At 43.3% G+C, this 10670-nt stretch overlaps 1 protein-coding gene across 2 annotated transcripts in view; it reads left to right on the forward strand.

Moving 5' to 3' along the window:
* The window catches only part of SPATA13 (spermatogenesis associated 13), a 14784-nt gene extending 6939 nt beyond the window's left edge, over positions 1 to 7845 (forward strand). Inside the window, exons 6-9 of one of the 2 annotated variants that reach the window (XM_009702395.1) lie at positions 1300 to 1429; positions 2003 to 2375; positions 6337 to 6415; positions 7671 to 7845. In XM_009702395.1, the coding sequence (XP_009700697.1) occupies positions 1300 to 1429; positions 2003 to 2375; positions 6337 to 6415; positions 7671 to 7845 (757 nt within the window). The remainder of the gene's footprint in view (positions 1 to 1299; positions 1430 to 2002; positions 2376 to 6336; positions 6416 to 7670) is intronic. The other variant, XM_009702469.1, reaches the window with a different exon arrangement.
* Positions 7846 to 10670: the final 2825 nt, after the last annotated feature.

The following is a 10670-nucleotide window of genomic DNA, read 5'->3' on the forward strand; positions in this document are numbered from 1 at the left end:
ACCCACACGGAGCCTTGGGAAGGCTCCTACCCGCTGGGGGTTTTGGTAGCTTTTTGGTTTGTTTCCATAAAAAGTTTGACGATCCGATTGCGCAGCCTGCGGTGAAGGCCACGGGTTATGCAGCAAGTGTGGAATAACGTCCACGCCAACAGAGAAAGAAGGAACCGAGATAAGGAAGGGCAAGAGTAGCAGCGTGGCTGTGGGGCAGTCACCCTGTGGGACATCTCCCTGACGATAGCGGGGTTACTGTTAATCTCACTTTTTGTATACAGCGTGACAGAAAAGAGTTTCCATGGATATAAATAGAGAGAGGAGAATAGTGCTAACGTGCAGATTTAGCAGGGAAGCGCATCCATCAGGAGCTGATGAAAGTAGGAACTGAGACAGGAGCAGATAAAAAGGACAGCAAGGCTAACCCCTTTGCAGGATTTATTTCTGGCTCGTGCTGTTTTCTACCTCTGGCTCCCTTTTCTGCAAGATAAAGGAGGGAAGGCAGCTGCTCTGCTGGGACTCTAAGGCAAGAAATACGTCTCTTCTCAGAGACTCCATTTGAGGAAGGCGAAGGAGGGATGGATGCTATTCAAAGGGGAACAAAAACCTGCCTCCAGGCCGGGGAGATTCGTAAGCATGTGGGGAGCTCAGGGAAAGAGGGAGGGGAGCAGAGCAATGGAAGGGGGACAGGAGGCTTGCGTTTGACCTGGAGCAGGCAGGGGAAGGTGACCGTCTTGGCTCTCACACACTTGTTCCATGAAAACAGGCCACTTTGTCAGCATTGTCTCCTTTAATTCCTCTCTTCGATGCCCGTGTTCTTGGGTCCCTTGCTCACTCTGTTTGAGGCTGCTTTCAGTATTTTTTCTGCCCACATAGCGTTCTCCGTTGGCATTCATTGACCCAGCCATTGGGAACAAGGAGAAAATACAGTTGTTAAATGCAATTAAAGGAATTCCCTTCCCAATAAAATCTTGCTTAAAAACAAATTCCTTTGGTGAAACGTAGGTATCGCTGAGGTCAGTGGGAGTTCTACCATTGTTTTCAGTAGGGACAGTATTGCAGTTCATTAATCTACCTCCTCTGCCTCCTTCCACCAGTTCCGTAGTTTGTTCGTGGGCAAAGCCTGAATTGTACAGACTACCATGTGAGGGTCAGGATAGCTGAGAACTGGGTTTCTCTTATTTAAGTACCTTGAGTAGAGGGATACATGGGTAATGGCAGGCTAATACTTCAAGCACTGTGTCAGAGTTTGGGATTGCATCATATCCATTGCATAAGTGATCTTTGAAACGTGCCTGCTTTTCACAGTGATTATAACAACATAAAAGCTGCATATGAGGCTATGAAGAACGTAGCGTGCCTGATCAATGAGCGAAAACGCAGACTAGAAAGCATAGACAAGATTGCACGTTGGCAAGTCTCTATCGTAGACTGGGAGGTAAGTGTCAGCCTGTCCCTTTCCTGAGCAAAGGTACTGTGTACGGTACTTCGTGTCCTCCACAGGACATGCTCTTCTGCCTAGCAGGTTGTTTATGGTGTCTGCTCTTCAACTGGTCATTGCTCAGTTAAAAGTCCAGTTGCTTCATTTGCAGTGATTCTGTTACTGATTACCTTGTTTATAAATCAGGAAGAGCAGCATGTATTAACATGGACACTTGTCTTTGAGATGACACTGGATTAACATGACAACATGGATTTTTAAAAAATGCTAGACCTACTGAATCTCCTTTGGATTTTTGGTAGTTCTGTCAGAACTTGAGCCTGCTTCACTGACTTTAATGAGTTTCCTCCTGATTTATGCAGAAACAAAAGTAGAGCAGAACCACATTCATTGCATTTGCCCGTATGAGATTATCTACATTCTACGACTTTTTCAAATCTAATAATAAAAATAGAAGAAAAGCGGATGCACTTAAGACCTGATTATACAATGAGACTGGTTAGGCACAGAGTAAGATCTAAAAATATTATTTACTTACTCTCTCGCCCGCCCCCCTCTCTCTCTTCTTAGGGACCAGATGTGTTAGCCAGGAGCTCAGAACTGATCCACTCAGGAGAACTGACCAAAATATCGAAGCAAGGCAAAAGCCAGCAGAGGACTTTCTTCCTGTTTGACCATCAGCTTGTGTTCTGTAAGAAGGACTTACTGAGAAGGGACATCTTGTATTATAAGGATCGTATTGACATGGACGAGATGGAGATTGTGGACACTGAGGATGGCAGAGACAAAGACTTTAACATTAATGTCAAGAATGCTTTTAAGATAATAAACAGAGCGACAGAAGAGATTCATTTGTTCTGTGCAAAAAAACAGGAGGATAAAAAGAGATGGATGGAGGCGTGCGCAAGTGAGCGGAGGAGAGTTCGGGAAGACAAGGAAATGGGTGAGTGGAAGGATTTCCTCTCTAAAAGGTGGTGAAAACAAAGGCGGATGTTTTTGCTTTTACACTTCTTGATGCTTTGTGCAGACATGCACTCTGCCTTCTGGGACTGCTGTCTCGTTCTTACCCGACATGACCTTTAGCTGTGCAAGCGAAGCCTGTTCAGGTGCGTTTGCCTTGTCACTGTGGGCCAAAGGTCTGGGGCAGCTAGCTACGACATCCCTGTCACGTGGGATTCTGCTGCATGACGGAGCAGAATGAGATACGAGATATAACAAGATGCAATTCACAAAGACCAGTCAATAATAAAAATCCATCCACAATCCTAGCACTTTTGTATGAATCATTGGCCCAAAACGTCTGTCTGTAAAGGACACTTTATTATCAAGCTAGGCAGCAGTAACTGTAGATTTATACTGTCCGTGTCATATAATGGCACCTCCTGTGTCCCTGAGACCTGTCCCGTGCAGTTGCGTGGTGTCTTTAGCTACAGAGCCAACGCTGGCACCTCTGGGCAGGTTACAGAGAAATGAAGCCTCGCCTTGAGCGAGCAGGGGAAGAGGCAGCAAATCCTAGGATCGGCTCCAGACCCGCAGCCTGTGGGACACTCTAAGGACAGTGTCTTCTGTGTGAATGTACATTTAGGTTATTTAAATATTTTTTTTTGCATAGTTTCATGCTTCCTTTAAGAACAGTGATAAAAGCTCCAGCAAAATTTCATTGGCAAAACATACACAAACAAGACAGCAAAATTAATAAGAAAAATAAAGCTCTTTTTAATATTCCTAAAGAAGTAATGAAAATATTAGTGCATCTCTGTGCGTTGACTGCATGAGAATTTCTTTTTATAATGCTCTTCAGGCTTAGGCTTTGGATGACAGCAGGTTAAAACTGGAAGTGCAGTGAAGTGGATGATATAACTCAGACACTGGTAAAATTTAAACACGATGCCAAACCTCATATTCCACGTTCACTTAAAACACTCAGTCAGAAGAACAGGAGGACAGGCTAATCTAACTCTTAGATTACAAATGTAAACCTTTTGATCTTAGTGGCTTTCTCTTGTTGGATACTGTTGTAAATATGACAAAAATAAGACCTCCTCCATATGTATTGTAGATAGTCCGTAAGCTGAAGAAAATACTTTGAAGTTTACCAGTTCGTACTCTAAACCCAGTTTTAACCCTTCCCCATTGCACCAACTGTTGCAATTAACCCCATCGCCCTGAGTCTAGAGTAAACAGTGAAGCAGCCACAGCTGAACTTTCCTCAAACTTCCTGAACTTTTCAAAACCAACTCTTCTCTGGGCTGAACATCACGGTGTGACGTTATGATCCTCTTGGGCACAACACTGATGGCTTTGGCGAGCTGCTCTGTGTAGAGCTTGTTCAGGCACCTTGGGCTCACGAGGAGAAGTGATGGCTGCCTTTCCTCATTCACCTCAACAGAACTCTGCAATAAAGTGGGTATTGCAAAAGGGTGAAGGTGATCGGAAAGTAATAAACCATTGCAGAGGATCTGATGATGAGTGTCCAAACAATCCCTCTTAAAACAAAGTTACAGAAAGCCTCCACTCCAGCATATGGCGAGACCAGTAGTACAGTCATATGGAAGGACGATATGGAATAACACAGCTCCTGCACTTCTTTGAGCAGGAGTGAGCAAAAGAAGACAAAACATGAACATTTTCCATTCCCATCCTTTTTAAGGAGTATACTTGAGCTCTTCAAATCTGTATCTAGACCTCCTCCTGCGATGGTTGCTTTATGGAGCACCAGGAGGGTATGTTGAGTGGGCTGAATGCTGTATGTCAGGATGCTTCTGAGGCTCATGCTAGCACTGGCCAGGGCAGCAGCAGGTCTATCTTGTGCAGGCAGTGGGATGTTACCGTTCCTTCATAGTGAGACTGCTGCAGAAATCCCCAAGCATGAGGAAACCGCAAAGGTGTCACAGCTACAGCCCTAAATGTCATTATTTATTCTACCAGAACCTCATGAAAGTCACCGTATGCTATTCAGAAGGGTAACCATTCAGTAGTGGTGGCAGTGGCAGTGATAACGATGAGATTTGTCATGACAGCAGTAACCCTTCTTTAGGGCTGGGTCACAAACTCCCGTGGCGCTGAGCATGAGGATTGCACGAGAGGGTCCATCGTGCCCGCTGCTCTTCAGGCTCTGTGCCATGTACTGACGAAAAGTTCAGTGTAACGAGAAATGGTATTTCTGATAATGGCACATAGGCACACGCGGTCTTTTCTGCCCAGGTAACGTCCAGCCTTCTGGAAACTTGCTTTTCAAATGTCACAACTCATTATTCCGACGAACCTGTTTTGGCACAGGTATCGTGAACCAGAGGAAAGACAGTTGAGTGGTGATAGCTCGTGTCCATCTGGTCTTGTGAGTCACAGTGCCTTGGATGCTTTCACCATTACCCAGAAGACTGCTTCTTTTCTAAAATTTCATTTTTTTGGCATAATTAAACAATTCCTCTAGCCAAAACCAGTGGAAAGGCGCCAGTATTCTCAACCTCAGGTTTAAATTTATCTTGTTGATTTTGTAAGCTATCTTGCTGGACTTCACACAAAGCCTCTAATCTAACCACTCAGAACAAATATATACTCTTCCAATTCAGAACTGCAAATGGCATTTTGCTTCTCTTTTCAAAGACACTTTGGTGCGAGTCACTGTCTCTCAAACCATATCTAGCTTTTCTTAGCTTTTATGAATATATGGGAAGAGGAGGCCACAGCCAGAGAATCCTTCTCCAAACCACTAAGAGCAATCCTAAGAAAGTGGTCTGATCTCTGTTGATGAAATAGCTTTCATATTTTTTTTCATTTGTTCCCTTGTTTCTATAAAGGAAAAAAACCCTGCAGAATAAAATAAACTTCTGCTACCCCAAAATTATGGCTAACTGCTGTTCTATTGTAAGTTAATAGGCTGATTTGTAATAACTTCTTCAGAAGTTCAGGCTAAAAAAGTAAAGGGAATTTTAAAAGTGTAGAGAAGTGTGGGAAGATGCAAAATGGAACCAAAGCAGACGCCTCATTCTGGCTTTGAATCACAACTGCCGTGCTCTTTACGTGCAGACGAGTGAAATGAGTGGCCGCATGTGCACCACGTTGTCTCCTTGGGCAAACGTCACGTATCCACGGATCTCAGCTGTCTCCGACACAGGGAGAGGAAACCGGCGTGCCTGTGCGTGGGCTCCGGTCCGGGCGACACCAGTCGCTTAGAGTCACCTTTAGTCCCTTAAAGTCACCAGAGCAGATGCCTGGCACCTCTGTCCTCAGCACAGATCAGCCACACACCTGTCACATGGTGGTAAATAGCATAGGGTTACCCACCTGCCATAGCATCACGTAAGTCATGCAGGTATGCAGACAAGTACACGAGGAGCCGGAGGGGGGGACCCAGCCCCAACCACGTCACAGCCTGCCTTGGGGTCTGGCAGGTTCTGTGCCACTCTCTCCTCCGAGGGGAGGGAAGGAGACCCAAAGTGGTCCTGCTGCAAGGCCAGTGACTTCGCTTGGTCACCCCCAGTTCGCTCAGAGCGAGTGAAGAAAGAAACAGATTCTGCATTTGTGATCTATTACTTGGTGGCTTGTAGCTTTCAGAAGTGTTAATTTGCACTTTTTTTTTAATCTCTTGTTATCTGGACTTATCTATGAAAGGAACTTTTTGTGTGGTTAGTTCCCCAGTGATTGCCATTTGCAGGAACTGGAAAGCAGCTTTTCCCAGTCATCTGCAGGCAAAGTAATGTTCCTGTTGTTACTCCAGTGAACAACTGTCTTTAAATTTATATGACAAAGTAAAACATACTTCTAAAAACTTCAGGCATATTACTATAAAGTTTTACTAAAAGTTGTTTAAAATATAGTTTATTTATTTGTTTTACTTTAATGTAATCAAGTATTAGATACAGTGTTTTTATACCAGTGCCCTAATTTACCCTTTGACATAGGAATGGAAATCTCCGAAAACCAGAAGAAGCAAGCCATGCAGAATGCCCGTAAGTCAAGGCATGGAAAAATTAAAGGTGGGTGTTCAGAATTGCTTTACATCCTTACTGTGTTCCAGTGTTCTCTATGGTAGGAAATACCACAATCTGGCTGTCGTTGAGTTCTTCAGTCTTTTAAAAATTTTTCCTGGTTTACATGGAGTTCAAATAATTTCCATTCACCTGTATTTTAGTATCGAACTCCAATGCCTTTGTAAACTGTCTATTAAATCAGCTCCCCAGCCTCCCTCAGGCAGGCAAGTCGGTATTCTCTCTATTAGAGAAGAAACTCAAGAGATAAGGCAAGCGGTTTATTTAAGGATGTAAGAAAGTGCATGCAGAGATTAAAGTAGAAGTGAGGGTCACTGACTCCTTCCTTTGCTTTTACTCAAACTGCTTGTCCTTCTTTAGCAATTCTGTGCTTTGTTTAAAATATTCTAAAGTTCTTTTTGTAAGCCATGTGCTGCTGTATGTTGCTGCACTCAAAATGGCTTCCTTCTGTCCTGGAAGGAAGGATGGACTAGAAACGTGCTTCTCTGGAAGCAGCTTTTTTATTCCTTCTCTCTCTCAGAAAATTTGTTGTCATTTTTGTCCTTTTCCATCTTAAAGTCAAATTTGGGTAAATCTCTAGGGTGTTGAGAGAATAAATTGAGAAAGTGGGACCAGATTAAGTCTGAATTTAGGAGTGAAGGAGTTGATGTTAGGCAGTCCTCTGCTCCCTGGGATTAATATTATTAAAGCATTTTTCTTTTTATCAATCACTGGATACCTATAAAACCTGTGCAGATTTTCAGGGGAGTGGCTGAAAATTGTGATCAGGAGATTCTGTTCAGAATGCACAAAGGTCAAAATCTGAGAACATTGGCCTGGAAAAATATTTTCCAACCTGAAGAAATAACATTTTTGTTGGTAGCGATATTGTACCCAGCCTTACTCTGACAGTTGACTAAAACACGAGTATCTATGCTGTTAAGTCATTCCTTTGGAATATCAGGATTTGCTTGTGCAAACAATGTAGCCAGGCTATGTGAAACTGCTACTTAATTTTGGTAATTCTGTAACGTTGGTTTTAGTGGTATTATTCTATTCTTAAGCCAAATCAACGCAGCAATTAAAAAGTCTAACGTCAGAAAAGGTAGCCTTTAATAGTGCTTCCATTCAAAATCGTTGCAAAATTAATACTGGCTTTATTGAGCGTTGAATTTGTCCCACGGTCCTGGGATTAACTTTTCCCGGCGCTGGTTGCTCCGCCAGCTGACTCACATGCTTTCTTAAACTGTTCCTTTTGCAGGCGTAAGCTATAACGGGTGTCCCGTGCCTCCTCCGCACCAAAGCCTGCATCCCATTCATCAGCGCCACATCACTGTGCCTACCAGCATCCCGCAGCAGCAGGTTTTTGCCCTGGCAGAACCCAAGCGGAAGCCATCCCTCTTCTGGCATACCTTCAACAAACTCACCCCCTTTAAAAAGTGAGGGGCCAAGGACCTGGGGAGGACATCGGCACGGAGGGAGACTAACTCCAGAGCAGGACCTTGGAGACACGGTTAAGCTTATTTCAGCTCAGTGAATCTCCAGGTTTGGAGGGAAAACCTTGGGCTCCCTTGAGCCAGAAATACCACGTTTGTCTAGAAGAAGAATGAAGTTCCTCAAGACTGCTCTGAAGCCAGTGTTGCCATGCGTCAGCATTGCTGATGAAGAGCAGTCTCCCTTCAGACAAGGACCACTTGCTGTTACTCTGAAGCAGCAGTATTTGATCTCTGTTTCTTAGTTATCTTGAAGTAGCAATGAAATCATGCAGGTCATTGTAACATTTCATTTTTCTTAACCTTATATTGATGGCCAAATTTCGGATAGGGAGGAATTTTTCCTTAGGGGTGTATCAGCAAGGAAGCTTAGGAGAGTTTTCTCCTTCCTTTTGGAGCTCTGAGCAGAGACTGCCCATTAAAATCAGGTGGAGACATCCCATGAGATTAAGCAGCTGTTGCAGAATTTAGTGGACCCTGATCCTTCCTGTCTTTTTCTATTAAATTGCCAAATGGCAGGAGAACGTCCCGCAAGGCCTTACCGTATTCCAGATTGGAACAGGGAAATTTTATTCTGTGATATAGAAACACAAACAGAGTGTGAAATGGACTATAAAGTTATGTGCATTTATTGCATACAAGTGGAAACAAGAGGAGCCCAGGGCATCTCAGATTACTTACTCTCAGTCACAGCAATATACTGCATGCATGTATGCTCTTCAGTACAGAGCTTTTATATTTCTTTTTGCGCACTTCTTTGCCTGGGAGACGCTTCTTTATATTTCCAATGTGCTTGTTTCTCGTGTGTGAAAAGTATTTTTCTCTTTTCTAACAGAGATAATGTGAATGTACAAAGTCAGAGTTGAGACAGTACGGACTGAGTGCTGGCTGTGTCATGTCGTTCTCACACTTTATATTCATATAGCTCGACTTAGAACATGGATGAATGGTCATGTAAATAGATTAAAGCGGTCTGGATCCCTGCTTTTTATGCAGTCAGTTGACAATGGGTTTTGACCAATTGTTTCTTCAGAAAGAAGGAGAAAACCTTAGTGGAAGGGACAGAGAAATTGCGTGGACCGGAGGTGGATTGTTGTCGCAGAGTCGTCGGTCTGTATTGGAAGGGGAAGAACCTGTCTGGATTAAGGTCAGCTCTGGCCAGCATACGCAGTCCGCAATTTGCATTGCTGCGGTTTGCCTAGGACATGAAGTTGATTTGGGAGAATAACTTTTTAAAAGCCAACAGGAAGAGACAGGATCTTGGTATTTGCAGCACTGATCATTTCTGCTTGATGGCTCTCCTTATGGATGGCAGGACTGCTGGTAATAAAGGAAAGAAAGACTCCATACGTTTCAGAACTGATTTGCTATGAATGTCTTTACAGTACTTTATCCTGTGCTGCTGATTAGGGGCATTATCTGATGATAAGGATAGATCCAAGGGTGTTCTTCAACAATGGACACAATCAGCTTTGTCGTGAATTTGGAATATATGAAGAGCAAGCAAGGGGCTAGAGGCCAGGCATCTTAACAACAATGTAAAAAAAAGCCTTACTTTAAACACCTATTTGTTCCTACTGCTATTGTTACCTCTGTATTTTTATTTCTCGTCAGTGTTGTGAAGCCCACTAGTCGCTAGATTTTGTGATTTGATAACTTTGTGGGAACTTCTGCAAAGCCCAGGTTTGTGGTTTTGATTTTAAATGACATCTTTTGACAACTGTACATTTCAAATGCCTTGTGTATATAGCTCAGCAGTAATGCAGAGTCTGGTGATGCTCCGCCAAACTGTTCACTGCGCCGTGAACTGCATTGCTTGTGCTTTCCCATCGCTATGGAAGATGACCTGAAACAGCGAAGAACTGGAAATACGCGCTGACATCTTCAATGATCCAGCTCAAAGAAAGTGGATGGGAAAGTTAATGAAAAAGGCTGGGTGGGTTGTATTTTTCTTTTGATGTTTAAAACAAGCCATTTCTGTTCAGATTTTTTAAAAAGATAATTCTAAATGCTTGATTTAAGCACAAGGAGCAGACTTCCAAATGCAGGCACGGATGCATGCCCTTCCCCTTAAATGAGTAACCCCCCTGTGTTTCTTACAAACCCATTTTTGTGGGTACTTGCACCTTCAGGCCTGCAAGCCAAAGTCATGCATGTACTGTGGAAGTGGAGATGATGCTTTTCGTCATCATGTTTTGAAAGACTTGGGCGAGACGCAAAAGAAAATGTCTGAAGTGGGATTGCAGTGCTCACCCAGAAGCTTTCGCAGCTGGACCTGAAGACGTGATGAGATCCACGCATACTTACCTATGTGTCTTTGCTAAAACCTGCTTCCCTCCAGGGCTCGGTTTTGTGGAGTGCTGGAAAAAAAACGTTTTGGGATGTATCTTCTGACATGTCAGTGCTCATGAAGGCTCTTCCCGTGTAGTAGTGCTGGTGCCTTAGCCCTAAAAATGAACAGAAATCTTTGCATATCGTTTTGGATGCAGCAGGTTTTTTCTCAAGAAGTGAATTTCAGGGAGAGGAAAAGCGAACGTTTCATGGTGCTGATTACTCAGGACAGTTTTATATAGAGTACCCTGCATATAGACATGGTTGTTTTATATTATTCTCTGTGTCTGTCTTTGCAAGCTAACCTTGCAACAGATTAAGAGAAAATGTAACAAGACAGGCCGAATTAAGGCCACACCATAATCTTTTAAAGAAATTATAGTTAAATGAAAACACACAACTACATTATCCAACAATTAAGACAAATATTTACTTGGGATTCAG

The sequence above is a fragment of the Cariama cristata genome, unplaced genomic scaffold, assembly GCF_000690535.1.
Source record: "Cariama cristata isolate BGI_N322 unplaced genomic scaffold, ASM69053v1 scaffold9890, whole genome shotgun sequence".
In the NCBI taxonomy this organism is placed as follows: domain Eukaryota; kingdom Metazoa; phylum Chordata; class Aves; order Cariamiformes; family Cariamidae; genus Cariama; species Cariama cristata.